The sequence below is a fragment of the Amblyraja radiata genome, chromosome 11 (assembly GCF_010909765.2).
Source record: "Amblyraja radiata isolate CabotCenter1 chromosome 11, sAmbRad1.1.pri, whole genome shotgun sequence".
NCBI classification, from domain to species: domain Eukaryota; kingdom Metazoa; phylum Chordata; class Chondrichthyes; order Rajiformes; family Rajidae; genus Amblyraja; species Amblyraja radiata.
This window is the reverse complement of record NC_045966.1, coordinates 18,307,452-18,330,867: the sequence shown is the minus strand read 5'-3', so window position 1 is coordinate 18,330,867 and position 23,416 is coordinate 18,307,452. Positions and strand designations below refer to the sequence as shown.

Below are 23,416 nucleotides of genomic sequence, written 5' to 3'. Positions count from 1 at the left end.
CATTGAGTTACTCCAGCATTTTGTGACTACCTTCAATTTAAACCAGCATCTGCGGTTCTTTTTACACAATACTCCAGGTGCGGTCTCACCAGGGCCCTGTGCAACTGCAGTAGGACCTCCTTGCTCCTATACTCAAATCCTCTCGCAATGAACGTTGAATCCTCCAATTTTAGGTAACTTCAACTACAATCCTCTCCCTCTCCCCTCCCCTTGCTTTTACCCCATTGCCTCCCTTCCTCCACTAAAAATGGCCTATCAGGGAACCACCCTGCCTGAACCACCATTTGTTGCAGGCTCTGATTTCTCCTGGTCTTTTCCTGTTCCAGTACCCGCCCCCCTCCCCCCCCCCTCCCCCTCCCAAGCAGTCTGAAGAAGGGTCCCGACCCAAAATGTCACCTATCCATATTCTCCAGAGATGCTGCCTGACCCGCTGAGTTACTCCAGCATTTTGTGTCTATCTTTCATCAGAAGTGACTCACTTCTCCAGTTCTGCTGATGGTTATGTATTTGAAATGTTCACTCTATTTCTCTCTCCCCATGGGCTGCCGAACTTGGTCAGTGTTGTGACACATTTCAGGTTTCTAGCAAGTGTGGCTTTATGTTTCATGTCTTGGGAGACTGTTGGCACATTGCCCGACATTCTTTTTCAGTCAAAAATAGCACTAATCAATCATTTTTTTAAATATACATGAATAAAGCATACCTTGTACCAAGGCAAAATGAAGGGTCTCGACCCAAAACGTCGACTGCCAATCTTCCTCCACGGATACAGCCTGACCCACAGAGTTCTGTCCACAACTTTGTTTTTGCTGCAAAAACCTCCCACTTTTAGTTTCATTAGAATGTTCAAGAACTTTAGACATGCTCTGTATAGATTACTCAATTATACATAAATGTAATTTATACATAATGCAACTGTTTACCAAAATCTTTCTGGGAATCACAACGTTCCTCTTGGAACTATGGAGTAATACTGTAAGCAGAGCACTGATGGAAAGCAGGTGCCCAGTTTTAGACTCATTAACACAGAAGCACGAGTTCTTGTTAATTGCATGGAAATGTTTATAAGATCAGTAATGAATTCTAAGTGTATAACTCTCAGCACTTACACTGGCTTGCCAAGGCTCATAGGATTTTGGCTGCATCATATTTATCAGACAGCAGTCTCCATAAACGCTTGTAAATTATGAAAGTTCCACGTATGACTGCTAAATGATATTGCAATATCTTCCTCTCTTGTTACTTTCCAATGTGTACCATGGCACTAAAGGAGAATGAAATTAAAGCATTTTTCCAATCTTTCTGCTTTAACGATTTGTTAATGCACTATTTTATCTGTGGATCAGGTGTCAAGGGTTATGGGGAGAAGGCATGAGAATGGTGTTAGGAGGGAGAGATAGATCAGCCATGATTGAATGGCGGAGTAGACTTGATGGGCCGAATGGCTATATTCTGCTCCTATCACTTATGACCTTGTGATCTAGTTTTACATTGATCATTTATCAAAATGCAGTGCTGACTTTTTGTGCTTGGCTTTCAAGTTCAAGCAGATTACAAGCAGGAACTATAGCCAGCACTTCTCTACACATGATCTGCTGGTGAATAGAGGTTGCTGGAGAGAAGTAGAAACAAGGAACTGCAGATGCTGGTATGTGCAAAAGGACACCAAGTGGTAGAGTAACTCAGTGGGTCAGGCAGCATCTCTGGAGAACGTGGAGAGGTGATAGATTGGGTCGGGACCCTTCTTCAGACTGATTGCAGGGGGAGGTAGGAGAAAGCCGGCAGAAACGAGACATGGGACAAAGCGTAGCAGTAATAGGTGGACACAGGTGAGGGAGGTTTATGATAGGCAGATGGTTGGAACACAAAGGCCAGAGATTAAACCATAGATAGCTGTATCGTTTGTCATATAATTTTGATATTACTTCCACAAAATTCTAATATGTAAATGAGACCTGCTCGGCATTAGTTAAAATGCTGAGGCTTTCTGGAGACTAGATCTTCATCCTGAAAATGGGGCTCCTGGAACTTTTTTCTTTTGGACATCATATCCTCTCTCCACTGTCCTTAGGCTCCCCGCCTTCCCATTAAAATGTCTGCCTGATGGGATTATTTTATCTTCATGTGGTCCCTTCCCGATCCACTCCATTTTATCCCCGAAGCTCCAAATCTTGACCCCCCCATCTGCAATGAATCCCCACCCAGGGTTTCATTACTTCATTTAAATCCCCTTTTTGCAATTCTCTCTCCAAGCTCAACAAACTATTATCTAAAATGTTCTCTGCATTTGCCACCAAGTGGAAGGAATATTCTAACACATTTAACATACTTGATCCTGAGGGCTCTGCAGGAGGCCAAGCTAAATGTGGTTATCAGATCACCCTTAAGAGCTCTTAAAGATAGTGCAGTCAGGGGATATGGGGAGAAGGCAGGAATTGGGTACTGATTGTGGATGATCAGCCATGATCACAGTGATTGGCGGTGCTGGCTTGAAGGGCCGGATGACCTACTCCTGCACCTATTGTCTATTGAATAAAATGGAGTTTGGCTGCAATGGAAATCTGTTGAATGGCAATAGGTTATTGCCCCATCTGTCCTCTTCATAGACAAATCTAAAATTGTTAGTCATAGGGTGGTGAATCTCTGGAATTCATTGCCACAGACAGCTGTGGAGGCCAAGTCAATGGATATTTTTAAGGCGGAGATTGACAGATTCTTGATTAGTACGGATTGTCAGGAGTTATGGAGAGCAAGTAGGAGAATGGGGTTGAGGCGGAAAGATAGATCAGCCATGATTGAATGGCAGCATAGACTTGATGGCCTCATTCTGTTCCTAGAAGTTGTGAACATGATAATTGTGCAGCAAATCTACCCTTTTCTATTTTGATGTTAAAAATAACGGTCACCATGTATTATTTTCAAAGTAACTTAACATGAGAATCCAGGCCAAATGCATTTGTGAGAGAATCTCTCATGGAAGGCTGGAATACCTGCTGATAGGAATGTCTTTAAAATTTTGAAACTACTCTGAAGTAACATTTTTCCAGTCATGAATAATTGCTTTCACATGCTGCAGTAAGGTTAATATCTCCATGTTAGTTTATAAAACATTGGTATTGGTTTAGTGTCATGTGTACTGAGATACAGTGGAAAATTGTAAGTAGTTTAACAAAATGATCTTTGTGGACACATTCCAGCAGCCGCCTGATTGGAGCTGGCCACCAGTATTGATTGTTGCGGCAGCATTATCAAACAATTTACTGTAGTTGCACTGTACAGAAACTTGTGCAAAAAATAGACCTAATAGATGTGTGGGAAGGAATTGCAGATGCTGGTTTAAACCAAAGACAGACACAAAATGCTGGAATAATTCAGCGGGACAGGCAGCATCTCTGGAGAGAAGGAATGGGTGACGTTTCGGCTAGCGAGCCTTCTTAAGTCTGAAGAAGGGTCTCGATCCAAAATGTCACCTGTTCCATCTCATTCTTCTAAACTCCAGAGTGTACAAGCCTAGCTGCTCCATTCTCTCAGCATATGAGAGTCCCGCCATCCCGGGAATTAACCTTGTAAACCTACGCTGCACTCCCTCAATAGCAAGAATGTCCTTCCTCAAATTAGGGGACCAAAACTGCACACAATACTCCAGGTGTGGTCTCACTAGGGCTCTGTACAACTGCAGAAGGACCTCGTTGCTCCTATATTCGATTCATCTTGTTATAAATGCCAACATGCCATTTGCTTTCTTCACTGCCTGCTGTACCTGCATGCTTACTTTCATAGACTGATGTACAAGGACCCCCAGATCCTGTTGTACTTCCCCTTTTCCCAACTTGACGCCATTTAGATTGTAATCTGCCTTCCTGTTTTTGCTACCAAAGTGGATAACCTCACATTTATCCGCAATAAACTTCATCTGCCATGCATCTGCCCACTCCCCCAACCTGTCCACGCCACCCTGCATTCTCATAGCATCCTCCTCACAGTTCACACTGCCACCCAGCTTTGTGTCATCTGCAAATTTGCTAATGTTGCTTTGAATCCCTTCATCCAAATCATTGATGTATATTGTAAATAGCTGCGGTCCCAGCACCGAGCCTTGCGGTACCCCAGTAGTCACTGCCTGCCATTCTGAAAGGGACCTGTTAATCCCTACTCTTTGTTTCCTGTCTGCCAACCACTTCTCTATCCATGTCAGCACTCTACCCCCAATACCATGTGCCCTAATTTTGCCCACTAATCTCCTATGTGGGACCTTATCAAATGCTTTCTGAAAGTCCAGGTACACTACATCCACTGGCTCTCCCTTGCCCATTTTTCTAGTTACATCTTCAAAAAATTCCAGAAGATTAGTCAAGCATGATTTCCCCTTTGTAAATCCATGCTGACTCGGACCGATCCTGTTACTGCTATCCAAATGTTCTGCTATCTCATATTTTATAATTGACTCCAGCATCTTCCCCACCACCGATGTCAGGCTAACTGGTCTATAATTCCCTGTTTTCTCTCTCCTGCCTTTCTTAAAAAGTGGGATAACATTAGCTACCCTCCACTCCGCAGGAACTGATCCTGAGTCTATAGAACATTGGAAAATTATCACCAATGCGTCCACGATTTCTAGAGCCACTTCATTAAGTACCCTGGGATGCAGACCATTAGGCCCTGGGGATTTATCAGCCTTCAGTCCCATCAGTCTATCCAACACCATTTCCTGCCTAATGTGGATTTCCTTCAGTTCCTCCATCACCCCGGATCCTCTGGCCACTACTATATCAGGAAGATTGTTTGTGTCCTCCTTAGTGAAGACAGATCCAAAGTACCTGTTCAACTCATCTGCCACTTGTAGAAAAGCATTATAAATCGCGACGTGTCAAAGGATGATAGTTGGTTAATTGCCACTTCACAGGTGGTACTCTTAATAGCATGAGAAATGTTTGGAAATTTTCTGAAATGTATTTGCAGTGTCTTATACTAGTTTAAGTTTAGCAATAAGGTATTAGTAATGATTAATCCACTTAAGATAAAATTGTCTTATTAGAACAAAACCATTTGAGACAATTTGAGTAATTTTGCTGCAAAATTAAACATTTATGTAAGTGCGGGAGGGGGTGGGAGGGAGGGGTCAGGAGAGAGGGTTGGGGGGGGGGGGGGGGTTGGGTGGGGAGTGTGCGGAGAGAAGTAAAAAATTGTGACCAAACATTATTCGATTCACTTGAATCTTATCTGGAGCATCAAGAGATAAGTACCTAATGCAGCCTTGAAGAATAGTTTATACAAAGTGTTTTATAATGAATTAAATAGAGGAATGATTGTAGTATTGATTTTGTTTTCACCCATTTAAGAAAAGCATAAATTCTTGTGGATTTCCACTGGAAATGATTATAATTCTTGAAGCCTGCAATCAAAACATTTCAGAGTAGGGTACTCTCACTCACGGAGTAAAAGGCTGGGCACCCACACATCCTTGTTACTTAGATTATAAGACATAGGAGCAGAATTAGACCATTCAGCCCATCAAGTCTGTTCTGCCATTTGAATATGGCTGATCTAATTTTCCCCTCTCAACACCATTCTCCTGCCTTCTCCCTGGAACTTTTGACACCCTTACAAATCAATAATCTATCAATTTCCGCTTTAAAAATATCCAATGACTAGGCCTCCACCGCCGTCCGTGGCAATGAATTCTACAGATTCATCACCTTCTGGCGAAAGGAATTGTTCCTCATGATTCCTCCTCTTGATTTAGAGTAGCACTTCACAGGTGTTAGTGCATGCAATAAGGAAAACCAATAATAAACAAATAAAATGTAAGAATTTAATACAAGGTGTGATCTTGCTGCGTATCACATGATAACGTGCACATCATATTAGATGAGAATGGGATCAGTGTGAATGGGTGTAAAGGTCGACATGGACTGTTTCTGTGCTGTACAACCCATAGACTTCATGGCCGTAGTCTTTTGGAATAAACAACAACTTCACTGATGTATAATACAACCCAACTCATAAAAGAAGGGTCTCGAACTAAAACGTCACCGATTCTTCCTCTCCAGAGACGCTGCCTGTCCTGCTGAGTTACTCTAGCATTTTGTGTCCAACTAATCTCCAACTAATATAAATCAAGTTAATGAGAAGGAAACATTCTATTTTACTGAAGGCAAGCAAATATTGCAAATAAGTCTCTAAAATTACAACAGATCTTTGTTTCAGAAAACAATGATTTGGTTCATTGGCATCCACGTATACAATAAATGATGATTATAGGTTGACATTTTTATCAAGGACAACTGTGATATATGGAGTCTTAAGAAGGGATCTGACACAAAACACCATCTATCTATGCTCCTCAGTGACAGCTGCCTGACTGCTGAGTCACACCTGCACTTTGTCTTTTTTTTTTGTAAACCAGCATCTGCAGTTCCTTGTGTCCAACTGTAATATATGATTGATTTTGGATGTCTGTTACTGATGAAATCTAAATTACAAAAGATGCTATGGTGTATGTATTTCAAAATGAAAAGTCCTCACCATGGTGATCCATGTAGCTTTCTGTGCCATATTAAGTCAATCATCTACATAGGTTTACCATAATAGACACAAAATGCTGGAGTAATAGAAACATGGAAACATAGAAAATAGAAAATGACCCTTCGAACCAGCTCCGCCATTCAATATGATCATGGCTGATCATCTAAAATCAGTACCTCGTTCCTGCTTTTCCCCCATATTCCTTGATTACTTTAGCCCTAAGAGTTAAATCTCTCTCGTGAAAACATCCAGTGAATTGGCCTCCACTGCCTTCTGTGGCAGAGAATTCCACAGATTCACAACTCTCTGAGTGAAAAAGTTTTTCCTCATCTCAGTCCTAAATGGCCTACCTTTTCTTAAACTGTGGCCCCTGGTTCTCGACTCCCCCGACTTCGGGAACATTTTGCCAATCCTTTAAGAATTTTATATGTTTCTATAAGATACCCTCTCATCCTTCTAAATTCCAGTGAATACAAGGCCAGTCGACCCATTCTTTCATCATCTGTCAGTCCTCCCATCCTGGGAATTAACCTGGTGAACCTACGCTGCGCTCCCTCAATAGCAATAATTTCCTCAAATTAGGAGACCAAAACTGCACTTAATACTCCAAGTGCCCAGTACAACTGCAGTAGGACCTTCTTACTTCTAAACTCAAATCCTCTCGCAATGAAGGCCAACATGCCATTAGCTTTCTTCACTGCCTGCTGTACCTGCATGCTTACTTTCAGAGGACCAGGCAATGCAATGGGTCAGGCAGCATCTCTGGAGAAGATAGATAGGCGATGTTTCTGGTCGCGACCCTTCTTCAAGCATGGGTTTGTTATGTTACCATTTGGATTATTTAGTAAATAATTACATGAAAATTACCAATGAGCAAGCAAAACTGTGATTTTGGAGAATCTGAGTAATTCAGTGAATGGTAATTTGTATTTTCTTTCATGTAGAAAATGTGTCTAGAAATTAAATCCCAGTCAGAAATTTTGCATGTGCTTGGTCTTAGTCTTAGAGATGCCGTGTGGAAACAGACCCTCCGGTTATTCAGCTTAAAAAAATTGGTCCCATTGATTTCAACGGAACTGAATTTTGGAAGTGTCAAATTTTTACCACTCCTTACTAGGGATAAATTTCTAGGTAACATAGCTACACTCAAAATAAATTTGCAAATGTTGCTTAATTTAATCCATGCCTGATTTTGGTCTTTGGATCATTTCAGAGATTTGGGATGATTGTAGTCATTGGCCATGCCACAACTGTCTTTGCTTGGGTTGTGAATTGTTAGAGTGAAGCAGGAAATACAATGAAGGATGTTGTGAAGCTATAGAAGTTCTAAGTTGTTTTTGTTCTGGTCATGCCAGCTTTCAAGGATTGATATTGAAGTGGATTCTTGGATCTTGTGCAAATGTGTGATATTACCTCCAGGCGCCATGTCAGGAACGACCAAAATAATATTTGCTTTCCAAATGAGATGTAGGGCCCTGATTTGCAGATCTCAATGAGGCATCTGTCTGATTTCAGCTGGAACCGACACCTCAATCGTGGTCTGTTTCAAAATTACAGCAGGCATACCTCAAGCAGATAGTACAAATTGGTAACACTTCCTCCTCCCTGACCATCAGTGGAGGGGCACCTCAAGGCTGTGTGCTCCATCCCCATCTTTCCTCTCTCATCACCTATGATCGTATAGCCAGACACAGCTCCAACGCTACCTTTACATTCGGCAATGATACCCCACCCATTGTTGTACAAACAATGGGTAATGTCGAGGCAGGGTACAGGAGCGAGATCGATAATCTGATTGAATGACGCTAGAACAACCAGCTTGCAAACTTTAGCAAGACCAAGGATTGTTAACTTCAGGAAAGAAAAGCTGAGTGGCTATGAACCTGTCTTCACGGTGGGATGGCGGTGGAGAGAGTCAACAGCTTAAGGTTCTTGAGCATGTACATCTCTAAAGATCTGTCCTAGGCACAGCACATTGATGTAATCACAAAGAAAGCTCAATGCCTCAACTTCCTTGGAAATATGAGGAGATTCAGCATGTTGCTGAATACTCTATCAAACTTCTACATAGAGCAGGTACACATAGAGCAGGTCTACATAGAGCATACTGACTGGTTTTGTCACAACCTATTTCAGTAAATCGAATGTCCAAGAGCAAAGCAGATGCAGAAAATGGTGGATATTGTCCAGTTCCTCAGGCATATTGACCTACCCATCATCGAAGGGATCTACAGAAAATAATGCTTCAGGAAGGCAGCAAACAACAGCAAAGACCCACATCACCCTGGCCACGATCTCATATCATTGCTACCTTTGAGAAGAAGGTACAGGAGTCTGGTGACCTCCAGGTTCACTAATAGCTTCTTCCCTTCAACCATCAGCCCCTTGAATCACACTGCATAACCTTACTTCAGCAACAAAGGACTATGGAGTTTTTTTTAGTTGCACTGCCTACTTGGGCTTGCACTATTGTGCCCTAGTTTCCTATTATAACTGGTAATTTATTGTTTCTCATATATTTATTTGTTGTGTTATTGTGTTAATGTGCCATAAGCAAGAATGTCATTGTTCTGTTCAGGTTCACATAACAATTAAACGCTCTGGACTCTTGACTCAAATCTTGTCAGTGGATGACTTTATAATTTTATACTCAAAGCTGCTCTACTCAGACCATGTTTATAAACAGGGGCCAAAATCAGAGCCTACTTTTCTTTTTTGTGTTATCAATATCATCGGTCATTTAGTGAGTAGTTTGAACAAGTTGTTTTACTGGAAGGAAGGTTGGGTTTATTGATAAAACTATAATGAAATGCATCCCCAGATTACCAGACAATTTGTTATAAAGATATGGAAAGTTTTTTTCAAATCATTGTCAGACATCTTGCGATGCAACACATTGCTTTAAAAAGTGGCCATTAAATAAAAGGCACAAATATGTTTAAAACAATTGAACAACATCTCGTTGCTAATAATCACAAAAAAGGTGTCAAATAAATTATGTTCTAAATATTGCATTCACTTTGAGAAAGATGTTTGACAATCTCCTCTTCCCCCCAATCCCTGGAATAACCCTTATTTTTTTCCAGGCTTTATTTAATTAAATGGTTTCTAGCATAAAAACAACAAATAACCCAGAAATGTTCTTCACAGATCCTGAAGATACATGAAGATTTCTTGCTAGACAAACCTCAGCGCCAATGAACTTAGTCACTGACATACCAAATAAATCTCTTTTTAACACACATGGTAATTGTCTTTTAAAATAATTCATGATAACAATTAAGTATTTGTGAGACATGTACCTTACTCTCTTCAAATAAAAGCAAATGCTGCTTTTGATTTTATGGTGATGTTTTAACTATAGTGAAACAAATCAATTATAAAAGTTGGAATTGCTCAAGCTGGTCGGTTGGCTCTGCCATGCCTTTGCTGAAGGTGAATGCATTGTGGGGTTTTGGGAAAATGTTGAACATTGTATTAGAGTCATAGAGCCAGACAGTGTGGAAACAGGCCCACACCGGCCAACATGTCCCAGCTACACTAGTCCCATCTGCTGCGCATGGCCCATATCCATCCAAACCTGTACTATCCATGTACCTGTCTAACTGTTTATTAAACGTTACGATAATCCCTCCCTCAGCTACCTCCTCTGGCAGCGTGTTCCTTACACCCACCACCCGTTGTGTGAAAAGGTTACCCCTCAGATTCCTATTAAATATTTTCCCCTTCACCTTTGTTCTCTGGTCCTCGATTTCCCCTACTCTGGTCAAGAGACTCTGTGCATCTACCCGATCTATTCCTCTTATGATTTTATACACCTGTATAAGATCACCCCTCATCCTCCTGCGCTCCAATGAATAGAGTCCCAGCCTACTCAACCTCCCTCGAGCTCAGATCCTCGAGACCTGGCAACATCCTCGTAAATCTTCTCTGCACCCTTTCCAACTTGACAACATCTTTCCTATAACACGGTGCCCAGAACTGAACACATTACTCTAAATGCGGCCCCACCAACATCTTATAACGCAACATGACCTTCCTACTTCTATACTCAGACTGATGAAGGCCAATGTGCCAAATGCCTTTTGACCACCCTATCTACCTGCGACTCCATCTTCAAGGTGTTGTTAGCACTATATTTGCACAGTCCTGTGATTAAGGCAATACGCTACTTGGCATGCAGTGTTTTTACACAAGCATTGGGGTTCATTGAAAGTAAAGAATATAGGTTTTATTTCAAAATGGACAATGCTAATTCCATATTTCACAGCCCTGCATGGCAAACAGTTGAAATGTACCAATAAAAGATTTGCAGAACCCATAATAAACCTGCACTAAAAGGGACAATAAATGAAAAGTTATGCAGTTCATTTAAAAACATGTTAAATCTCTCATTCCTAGCTTCCCATGCATCAGTCCATTTGGAGTGGTAAAGACATGCAAAAACATGTTGCAAAAATTCCATCAAAAACAAATACCACAAAGTTGCTGCTTATTAATTTCCAGTTTCCAATCTGACCATTTTCTAATTACTGATACTTGAAAATAACGTTAAAATGAAGTTGTCAAATGGTGCATTTCTATTTTTCTGAAGAAAACTCATAAAGAAAACGAAATAACTGCAAATGTTGCAGACTCTTTAGTGATGTCTGAATGTTATGTCATGTAATGACCTTTGATTGTTTCTGCAACATAAAAATTCATTAGAATGGATGCAGGGAAAATGACTGTCATCTGGTGGCATGGTACCTTACCCTCAGTAAGTAATTTAATAGGCTGAGAAAGACTACAAGCATTAATCTAATCTTCATCAATTTCTTCTAAAGAGTAAAAAATATTTATTAATCTGTTAGGAGTCAGAAAAATAGATATTATATTCAGTCCTCCCGGTCAAACAAATTTAAGAATTGAGTTCAGCCAGAATGTTACGTGATGGTTTAGGAATCAGTACATAGACGGTACACAGATGGCTGTGTCCTAAACTCAAAGATATTATAACTGTCCAAATGTAACAGAGTCTGTGGTTAAAAAAAATAATGAAGGGCGTATAATTATAATGAGTCCAAGATAGAAACACTACAAAACTGAAACATCAGCAGGAAATCTGGTATCAGCATACAGCAAAAGGCACCACAATATTATTCTATTTATGATGTGAAAAATTGGCACACCATCATTGTTTTAACTGTAAATCATATTTTACATATAAATACATGTTTTCCCTATAAAAGACTTTCCTGTAGCTGTAAGACAACTTTGCTAAAATGAAAATAAAATGTTTAATTTAATTTTAGAATATTTGATAATTATATAAAATAAAATATTTTTACAGTTGCAGATCTATGGCATTTACACAGGGTGTGAATCTTGATTTGATTTTACACGCGTTGCACGGGTGTGCAAGTCCTCCCGTACATTGTGTCTATTGGATGAGTAAGTCCTGCTATCAGAAGGCCAGAATGCTGAAGCTGTTTCTGTGTTTGCTGCTGGAGGGTTCTGAGGGTTTAAGAAAGGTGTACGCTCTCCTATTTTCTCACCGTCAGAATCCACGTCAGAGCAGCAGCTTTCTGAGTTTGAATCACAGTCGCATTCAGCTCTGTGAGAAATGTGACCATTTGGTTTTGTTTTCCTCCATCTTCTGCTGCTGTTTGCCATTTTCTTTGGTTGATCATGTGCTGGGATATACTCTTGTGTTGTCTCGTATTCATCATCTTCTACCATTCTTGCTGGACTAGGGGGTAGACTCCCAAAGCTGTCGTGAAGATAGCTGCGGCGCTGTTTGTAGAGGTCATGCTTCAGGTTGTCTTGATGGTGCTTGTGATATCTTCTCAACAAAGGCTGCTCATCTTCTATCAAATAACCCACCACTGCTGGAGGCATTGACGTTGCATGGGTAGATCCCTGTGACGATACCTCGAAACCAGGCGCATATGAAGGGAGGGAGTAATGTAAATCAACAGGTGATAACCGGGCTGGCGTTGTGAGGGCAGACACATACCTAGAGAGAATATATAGTATCAGTACTTAAAATAATGCAATGTGGTTTCAATGGGTACAATTTAGTTTCAAGGTACAGCGTGGAAATAGGCCCATTTGGCCCACACTAACCATCGATCACCTGTACACTAGTTCTATGTTATCCCACTTAATATCAATAGGAATTTCAATACCACTTAATGAGGTCCTGCTTCTCAATTTACATAAGCCAATTAACCAACAAACCTGCGCACTTTTGGAATGTGGGAGGAAACCGGAGCACCCAGAGAAAACTCAGATGGTCGCAGGGAGAATGTACAAACTCCACACAGACGGCATCCGTAGTCAGGATTGAACCTGGGTCTCCAGTGCTGTGAGGCAATTAAATCGTTCTATGTTAATTAATCATGAGAAATTATTTTGCAAGGTGTTTTCCTTTAACCTGTGTCACTGATAAAAAACTATCCCTTTAGAACTCTGATAGGTGCTCAGTCTACAGTAGTGAACGTGCACAGTGAACTTACATTCAATTTATCAATTCAAACGTATCCTTAACTATGAAGATAATATAGCTCCTTCCATAAGCTAGGGTACTGTCCAGTTCACGCCCCCCATTGCAGACATTGGACTTTACTAATGGAACTGGTATGTTAAACCACATAGAACTATATTCTGCACTCTGTATCTTCCCCATTGCTCCACCCATTATACGTGAGATGGACTTGTTTGCATTTACGTATGGTTTATCTGATCGGATAGCATACAAAACAAATGATTTCATTGTGCCTTGGTGCACGTGACAAAAATAACATTAAATGTAAGATTGTACATCCTCTCATCTGCAATTGTACTTCAAAATCAGGTTCATGGCTACTAAAATTTTACCAAGCAACCAAGTGTACAAAGATGATAAACAGAGTTCTCAATATCTGACATCCAGCAGAACCTGTCATTTTCCAATAAACTTGCTGACAAATGTATTTCACTGCCAGTTTCTTAGATGAGCAGCATATTTATTCAGTAAGTATGCAGTATAACAGCTGACTGGCTTTCATATTTTCGAATATATATTGCTTTAAGTGTTGGAAAATGTGAATTAAGGATTGAATGTGAACTAGGTTACTTTATATGTAATCTTGTGCTGCACTGGGAATTTGTAATCTTCTGATAGTCGAATATTAATAGAACTGTGTAAAAAAAAGTGTGGAAGATTAGGAAGAATCTTGCATTCAGGGACAATTGGACAGCGTTGGAAACTTCTGGCTTCACTGAAAAGCAAGGGCGGTTCTTGTGTGATGTGGCAAATAGAAAAGTAGAGTATTATATTTTGACAAACCAGTCTAAATTAGGCTCCTGGAAAATAAATGAGCCAAATGATCAAAATATATGGGACACTGAAGTAGTTGGTATTGTAGACAGTGGAGATGTTTATCAAGACATGCATCAGACGAGTGGGGTCACTAATTCATGTCTGGGGTGCAGGATTAGGAATCAATATGTGAAAAATACATATAACAAAAACGCAACAATAATAATTAATTCTGTCCATTGGTTATACTTAATCGCCGTGGAAACTACAGGTTCTTGGTTAACACACTGGAAAACATGTATTTCTCTGCCAATTTCTCAAATGTACTTAAAAAAAAAAAATGTTGCATAACATCAGATTGATTTCAAAATGAAAATGTACAGGTTCCAATGTTTAACAACAAAATAGAGCACTTGGAGTATGCATTTAAAAGCAATTTTAATTTGGTATGTAGAAGTATCTTAGTTTCATAGAAAAGCTTTTTAAAAAAAAAAACATTTAGACAGAGTAAATATACAAGTTTGTGTGTTCCAGGAGTCCAGCTGCAGTCTGTTTGTCACAATGTATTGCCTCCCACTCTATAGCAACCTGGTGGGAGGAAGAGTCTTCAATACGTAGGGCTTTGAAAGTTATTTATTTATTGTTTAGTGGGGGAAGAACTGCAATCCTTCACTTCTATTGAGTCGAATATTTTCCTGCCACTGAGGTCCTGTGTTAAGAGATTAATTGCATAACCTTGCAGCATTACAACACCGGAGACCGGGGTTCAATCCTGACTATGGCTACTGTCTGTACGGAGTTTGTACGTTCTCCCATGGGTTTCCTCCGGATGTTCCGGTTTCCTCCTATATTCAAAAGATATGTGGGTTTGTAGGTTAATTGGCTTCTGTAAATTGTCCCTAGTGTGTAGGATAGAACTAGTGCATGGGTGATTGATAGTCGGCGTAGACTCGGTGGGTCAAGGGGCCTGTTTCCATGCTGTATCTCTAAACTAAATCTCACCAATGGGCATGCGGGGAGCAAGAACACAACTTGTTCATTTTGTGTGAGAATGACTACTTCTGATATTAACGTATGTAACTGGGGAGACCAGGTTTAATTTTCTGGTGGAATACAACCAACTGAAGATATTCTGCCTGGCCTTTCTATGGTTGATCGGACAAGATCAGGCAGATCCTTTCATATAGTTCCAGCCCAGATAAACCAAGTCCTGACCCTACTAACTGTAAGGCCATTTCAGTACATTTCCACTACAATTAAAGGTCATAGGGTGTGGAAACAGGCTCTTCGGCCCAAATTGTCTACACCTACCATCGTCCCATCTACACTAGTCCCACCTGTCTGCGTTTGGCACATATCCCTGTAAACCTGCCCTATGCATGTACCTGTCTAATTGTTTCTTAAACGTTGCAATAGTCCCCGCCTCAACTACCTCCTCTGGCAGCTTGTTCCATACACTCACACCCCTTTGTGGTGAATATGTTACCCCTCAGATTCTTAATAAATCTTTCCCCTTCACCTTAAACCTATGTCCTCTAGTTCTCGATTCTGCTACTCTGGGCAAGAGTCTCTGTGCATCTACCCGAGCTATTCCTCTCATGATTTTATACACCTCTATAAGATCACCCCTCAATCCTCCTGCGCTCTAAGGAATAGAGACCCAGCCTGCTCAACCTCTTCCTATAGCTCAGACTCTCGTTGGAATCGGTCATGTTAAGGACTAATTATGACTCAAGTAAATATATACAAAGAACACAATTTCATTTGCAAAATGGTTAATTTTATACCTGTCGCTGTGAGGTGAGTCTCTGAGAGAATCCACTGAGTCTCTGCAATGGAAGATTGGGTGTCTTGTGTCCTGATAACCACAAACTGCACTTAATCTGCCTTGTGCATCCATGGGACTGTTACATTTGCTTGTTTCCAAAGACGAGGTCATCATACCCGAATGCATTTCTGAAGTAACACTGTCAGATTGCTCTACGCCCCATGAATTGTTTCCATTTCTATGGAAAAAGTCACATTAAAGTGTGAGACAATTGAAAAGTACTGGTAGACATTTAAGGAAAATATTTCTTAATTCTGAACAAAAATATATTTCGTTGAGAAATACAAGCTCCATGATAAGATTAATCCATCTTGGCTAGGTTAGGGCTTTTATTTTACATTCAAGGGAAGGCAGACATTGTTGCAAAGGAATGCCCCTGTTCCACTTAGGAAACCTGAACGGAAACCTCTGGAGACCTTGCGCCTCACCCAAGGTTTCCGTGAGGTTCCCAGAGGTTTTTGTCACTCTCCCTAATGGTCGAAAGTGGTTTCCGCGTAGTTGAGCTTCTTCAATTCGCTACCATTTACCATGTACGTCCTATTTTGATTTGTCCTGCCAAGTTGTAAGACCTCCCTGGTGGAATAAAACTGGGTGTAAAAAAGGTCTTACCTTCCACTACCTGCAACCTCCGGTAACCACCTTCAACTAGTATCGCAACCGGCTTCGACTAAAAAATTACCGATTTTTAAAACGGCAACCTATTTTTAGTCGAGGCCGGTTTTGAATTTTTTGAAATAATCGCCGGAACATAGAAGAAGTTCAACTACACGGAAACCACTTTCGACCATTAGGGAGAGTGCCAAAAACCCCCGGGAACCTCAGGGAAACCTTGGGTGGGGCGCAAAGTCTCTAGAGGTTTCCGTTCAGGTTTCCGAAGTGGGACAGGGGCTTTTAAGGGATAGGCCAGAAGATTGAGCACTTTTAAGAGAAGCAAAGAATGGCTAGAAAGATAATAACAAAGGAGAAAATAGCCTGAGGGGAAAAAAAGTAGGAAATATGGACATAGACAGTGAGAGTTTCTAAAAGTACATGAAAGGAAGAGAAAAAACTTAAGTAAATGGTTTTGAGATACAGCACGGAAATAGGCCCTTTGGTCCACCAAGCCCACGCTAACCAGCGATCCCTGCATGCTAACATTATCCTCTGCACTAGGGGCAATTTACTATTTTATTTACCAAAGCCAATTAGCCTACAAAACTGTACGTCTTTGGAGTATGGGTGGAAACCGGAGCACCCGGAGAAAACCCACGCAGGTCACGGGGACAACATACAAACTTTGTTCAGACAACACCCATAGTTGGGATTGAAACCGGGTCTCTGCAGTAAGGCAGCAACTCTGCCACCCAAGTAAATGGTGTGTAAATGATAGTAAATATTCACTATCTAGGGCTTATGCTGACTTCAAATCTTTGGTGCAGCAGCAGAAGCTGACCTTGGTTCAAATGGCTTATTGTTAATTAAGGTAAGCTTCTGACCAGTACACTTTGCCCAACATCCTGACGTTGCCAAGAGAAACAAGACTGACCATGATGTCCTTAAGAGTATGACCATCCTATTCCACAAACTGAAAAGAGTGATGGGACAGTAACCTTATCAAGATTGTGATAAGACTCACGCTGACCAGGTTGCTTCACGCAGCCAACTTGGCTTTATCAATCATTAGTTGCAACTATTTAATTAATATACAACTATTAGAAAAACTGTATTAATGTTAGAATACAGGAAGTGCTCTGGGAGTTGCCGAGAAAAGACACAGAATGCAATCCTGAGCCTTTATCCTTGACGGAAAAATTGTTCACCTGCAACTCATTGGTAAGTTGTTCTTGTCTTGTAAGAATTTTACTTGTGTTGTGGAAATCCTTTGTAAATTATAATCACTACAGAAATTACTCCTCGGAATTAAATGTGCTGTATTTTAAAATATAACTGCGTTTGGTTAGCTGGAAGTATTTCCACCTTGGTTGGGAGGGAGACCCACTACCAGAAGGAGTGATTATTGACAGCTAAACCCATTCAGAAAAGAAACCAAGGTAATCTTTGAAATACAAGTTAAGTCAGTGTTTCTGGAAAACATGGATAGGTGACGTTTAAGGTCTGAATCGGGTCCTAAGCATCCAGACCCGAAACGTCGCCTATGCATGTTCTCCAGAAATGCTGCCTGACCTGTTGAGTTACTACAGCATTTTCTCTTTTTTTCTCGAATAAGCTTTTTTTTCCATCCCAAATATGATCTTCCATTTTCAAAACTATCCAGAGCTCAGGAAGGATTCACACAATGTTGAAACACATCTGTCTCTGACAATGATTGCAATTTTACTTTCAATATTTACACGTTATTTGTGCTCGAAAACATTTTTGCTCGTGTTGTGGGAGCAGATTAACAGTTGCATATTACACATGCCACAAATTAGAATGTCCCAATAATGTAATCTTGAAAAAACTGCAAGATTTGTCACATGTTACTTATGGAAACGTGCCCAGGACAGTAACACTCAGCTGCTAAGAAAAGGGCTTAATTTATTGTGGGTATTGATATTTCTGAATTACAGCCAACTGGAACTACATACCAAGCACTGTTAGTGCCTATCAATTGTCATAATGTTAAACTGAAGGGAACCATGAGTATCAAATATGATTTGTGCACAGTCAATTTTGCATTATGTCATTTAAAATCTCTTATATGATGTGAATTGCTTTACAAGTGTGCATTTGACAAATTCTATTTGATTAATATAAGCATTCACATTGCTCAGCATTTTTAAAGAACTACTAAAAATAATCACTAAAATGCATTGCTTTAAAATTTGCAATTTTGGAGTAACGTTGGAAAATCAATATTAATCTCAATGTATTTGCATTTAACCCTCATCAAGAGTTAATAATCCACTGGAATTCAATTAAGGAGGAAAATTCTCAGTTGGCAATGACTAAACAACAGGTAGAAAATGAACTAATTTTGCTTTACAAGTGCCAGGAAGAGAAATGCTGGAACGTTTTCAGTATTGGAAGATAGTCTTCAAAATACAAGTCAGTGGCGGATGTGGTTAGCCGGCTTAAGATTGGAGAAGTTTAATGAATTAAAGAAAAACATGAAGGTAACACACAAATAGTATAATAAATCCAAAGCAGTCATTGTATTTGCAAAATCAGAGTGTATTATCATTGAAAAACATTAGGAAAATTGCACAAGAGCACAGCAGCATGAGAAATAGGTACAGGGTTTAGAGCTTATTTTCCCTTTCAATCAGATAATGAAGGAACATCCCCTCTATCGTGCCATTTCCACATTTCCATTGATTCCTCTCCTGTGCACAGATCCATTTTCCATCGGTATTTTTATTAAATATGCATCTGCAGCACAGCAGTTCTCTGGGTTGCAGGATTTCCTCACGACCGTCCTAATTGGGCAATTATTTATCCCAGTCATTGCTGCAACAAAGGTCCTTGTGGTACAAGTTGTTTAAGCCCCATGATGCCAATTTGGCTGGAAATTTGAGCCACAACACTGACCATCCATCATATTCAGGGAGGCGGAGGCTCCATTGACATACGGCTGCATTAGGAATTTCAGAACGCAGCCAAATCATGAAATAAATATTTGTTTGATGTTGATTTGATGAGAGGGCAGCCACAAATGACCTTGATGATTCATCTTTGTAACAAAATCACCAGTTCTTGGCAGCAAGAAAAAATTCAGCCTTTGCACCTATCATCCTAAAGTAGACGGGACAGGTTATCCTGTTAAGGAGGCATATTATGAAACATAGATAGACACAAAAAGCAGGAGTAACCTAGCGGAATAGGTGACCCAGTAGAAGGGTCTCAGCCCGAAACGTCACCTATTCCTTTTCTCCAGAGATACTGCCTGACCCGCTGAGTTACTCCAGCTTTTTGTGTCTATCTTTGTTTTAATATGATAGCAGAGGGGATGTCAAAGCCGAAGGAATGATGCAGACGAGGTTCATTGGAGTGCTAACCGTGATGAGGAACTTGGTTTAAATGGAGAATTTAGGGACTTAAGGGAAAAATAAATTGTTTGCACATTATTTGCAGAACTGAGAAACCTGAGACTCCAGGATTGGCAGAAGGGGAGATTAATGCACGGGTTTTTCTGATAGTCAACAGTCAAGGAAGATATGGTAATGCATAATGTTTTATGAACCACCATTCTTAACCAAATTATGTCAGTCCCAGGTGTGCCTTTCCCTGTCAGAGTGATCCCACCCATTACTGACACAGCAACATAGAAACATAGGAAAATAGGTGCAGGAGTAGGCCATTCTGCACTTCGAGCCAGCACCGTCATTCAATATGATCATGGTTGATCATCCAGAATCAGTACCCTGTTCTCCCCATAATCCCTTGATTGTTAGCCCTAAGAGTTATATCTAACTCTCTCTTGAATACATCCAGTGAATTGGCCTCCACTGCCTTCTGTGGCAGATAATTCCACAGATTCACAACTCTCTGGCTGAAAAAGTTTTCAATGCTACTGCATTGTTGATAGGAGGGATGTGTGTCATCTCGAACATATCCATGTCTAGAAAGCTGGCGTTCTCCCAGCATTGTCTTTCCATGAGTGGTAGCAGTGGGGCCTGGCTAGTTGGCAGGCAACAGCAAGAGCAGCACAATGGTGTAGCGGTAGAATTGCTGCATTACAGCACCGGAGACTCAAGTTTGATCCTGACCATGGGTGCTGCCTGTATGGAGCTTGTATGTTTTCTCCGGGTGCTCCAGTTTCCTCCCACTCTCAAGTCAGGTCTGTTGGTCAATTTGGCTTCGATAAAATTGTAAATTTTCCCTGGTGTGTAGGATGGTGTAAGTGCATGGGGTGATCGCTTGCCGGCGTGGACAGTTGGCTGAAGGGCCTGTTCCCAAGCTGTATCTGTAAAGTTTAAAGTCTACAGCAAGAATACACTGAGTAGAAGGCTGGCCATCTAATTTGCCTAGTAATGACTCTGCCAAAGTCTCACCAGAGTCCTATGGAGAGGAACTTGTGTATGATCTTGCTCACTGAGGATTAGGAACTAGAGGTTGCCTTGCTACTGTGGTGGTTCCAAGCCACTTGTATCTGGTCACTCACTGCATGCAAGCCTTGCTGAACATAGTGTCACTATCTGAGAGGGGTTTGCAAGTAAAAATGTCTGGTTGTCTTCATTCACAGTCTGTGCTCGGAAGCAGCCACCTAACAAAATGACACTGTCCATCTAAAAGTATAAAGGCACAAGGGCAGGGTGACAGCTAGTGAGAGAGCCACGCTTACGGAGAGGTCTGTGGGAGAAAAATGCATTGTGTATGAGCAAGTAAGAGTGATACACTTACACCAGCTACAAATCAGAGAAATTTGGGGAGAAAAGTGCAATCAGATGTAAGAGGATAGAATCTGAGCAAACAGTGTCTCCACAAATTGCACCCTACACAACTGCTGACCATTTATTGAAGGTTAGAACTCCGATCTCCAGCAGACTGATCTTATCTTCAAAGCTACTCAGTTTTCTTAACATGTTGCAACTCCAGAAAGCTCTTCATCTCCCTCTCTCATGCAAGGGAAGGGGTAGGTACCGGCAGAAATGTGGTGTGAGAGATGTCCAGCTCCATCCGTTCAGTGCACTGGAGGACTTCATGGCACCTTGTAGATTAAGGACCTTACTTCTCATCTTGGCATAGACCAGTGCCTCCAAAGTCAAAGCAGAGATTACAAGCTGTCAAAGCCTCTCGAATGACTTGCAACTCCATTTCCAGCCCCAAGGTACCTAAGAGTCACTGGCTGTTGGATATTGTGATTGCCAGCAATTCATATATTTGGACATGTATATGAATTATATATCTGGTTGAACAGTGAATGAATTCTGGTTGAACAGTGAAATCATTGTGAAAAGGGTGGCACAGTAGCACAGCTGGTAGAGCTGCTCCCTCACTGAGCCAGAAACAGGGATTCGATCCTAACCTCGGATGCTGTCTGTGGAGTTTGCACCTTCTCCATGTGTTTCCTCAGGGTGCTCTGGTTTCCTCCCACATCTCCCATACACTTGGATTGTAGATTAATTGGCCTCCGTAAATTGCCCTCAGTTGAGTGTTGCTAAAGTGAGATAACATAGATGAATGGGTGATTGATGGTTGGCATGGGGTCGGCGGCCAAAGGGCCTATTACCATGCTGTATCTCCCAAACACTCAACAACAAAAAACGTGATGATCATTGCACAAAGAGATTAGCAACTAATGGATAGTACAGGTTTTTGCTGGTTATTATCTAGTTAGTTAATTACCTATGACTGGATGTGTGTGTAGTTGTAGAAGAGTGATGAGATGTGGAAGATGGCTGGCTTGCAGAAAATGACGTTTCCGTTTCATGCCGTCTCACATGTTCAGAGACTGGAACATTTTTTGAAATGTACTGTATGAGGAAAAGAGAAATAAACATCTTCAGAGTTAATCAGTAGGTCTCACAAATACCAACATCCACATTGTTCAACCCATAATCTTAGCACTTAGTTAGCCAACAAAACCATTGTCAATTACTGGAACACACAAAAATCAAAGTTGGTAACATTCAAAACCTTATTTTTATAACATGATTTGAATAATGTAATAGGTTCCTTTTGGTGAATTTCCCAACGACCTTGAATCCTTGTACACTCTTTGTTGTTAACAGATACATTCACAAGATGATTCCCAAATATACAACGGCAATATTTTCATCTGAACCAGGTGTGTCAAAATTATAAGCGCATTAATATTAGAATGATTAAATAATTTTGATACCTACAACACATGAACACTGTTCCCATAGAGTAGGAAGAAGGGGTTTACCAGGATGTTGCCTGAATTGGAAAAGTTTAGTTACAAGGAGAGATTGGATGGGATTATTTCTCTGGAGCAAAGAACTGGGTAGAGGTGTAAAAAAATTATGAACGTCTTAGTCATGCAGCATGGAAACAGGCTCTTCAGCCCAACTTGTCCATCCTGACTACGATGCCCATCTATGATAGTCCCATTTGGTTTTGTTTGACCCATATCCCTCTAAACATTTCCTATCCATATTTGACCCATATACCTCGATACCTTTCCGATCCATAGGACAAAAGGTCAAAGATAGGATAGATAGTCAAAAACTATTTCCATCCAGGGGTATCAAAAGCAAACAGGCATAGCGTTAAAATGAGATGCATAGGTTTTAGAGGGAATATAGGAGGGGATAGTCTTTCACACGAGTGGTTCACATGCGGAACACACTGCCAGAGGAGATGGTGGAGACAGATATTATGTCTGAGAGGCATTTAGACAGGCACTTAAATTGCCAAGGCATAGAAGGATACGGATCAAATGCCGGCAAATGGGATTAGTGTAGATTGGCAAAACAGATGGCATGCACATAGTGGGCTGAAGAGGCCTTGTTTTGTTCTGGATGACTATAACTCTGTACCCTTCAATCACAATGGCATTAATGGCTTCACGATTTAAATAAAAAGTAAATACCAGTTATGCCTTTACATTTGTATTAACATTTATAGAAAACTTATTTTTAGTTGATGTTGGGTTAAAAGTCATTTCTCCTTAACCCTTCAAGGCAATCCTTGTTTACTGTTATTGATGTTGGGTTGTTACAAACCAGAAATGCGAGACACTTGTAGCTACAGTCTCACCAATATACCGAGCAGCGGCATCACAGAAACTTGGCATCCTCATCCTTTCAACTAAGCACTGACCCTATTTTTTTAATAGTACAAGTAAGGGTTATGTCTCCTCCTTTGTCCAGTATTTAACCAAAGTTTTTAAC

General features: G+C 40.7%; 1 protein-coding gene across 4 annotated transcripts in view; it reads right to left on the bottom strand.

The window, feature by feature from the left end:
• Positions 1 to 11,085: 11,085 nt before the first annotated feature.
• The window catches only part of nrg2 (neuregulin 2), a 118,168-nt gene continuing 105,837 nt past the window's right edge, over positions 11,086 to 23,416 (bottom strand). For 2 of the 4 annotated variants that reach the window (XM_033029443.1, XM_033029444.1), the window contains exons 8-10: positions 21,906 to 22,033; positions 15,598 to 15,816; positions 11,086 to 12,523 (exon numbers count right to left, since the gene is read on the bottom strand). In XM_033029443.1, the coding sequence (XP_032885334.1) occupies positions 11,875 to 12,523; positions 15,598 to 15,816; positions 21,906 to 22,033 (996 nt within the window). In that variant the 3' untranslated portion in view covers positions 11,086 to 11,874. The remainder of the gene's footprint in view (positions 12,524 to 15,597; positions 15,817 to 21,905; positions 22,034 to 23,416) is intronic. The other 2 variants (XM_033029446.1, XM_033029447.1) reach the window with 1 other exon arrangement.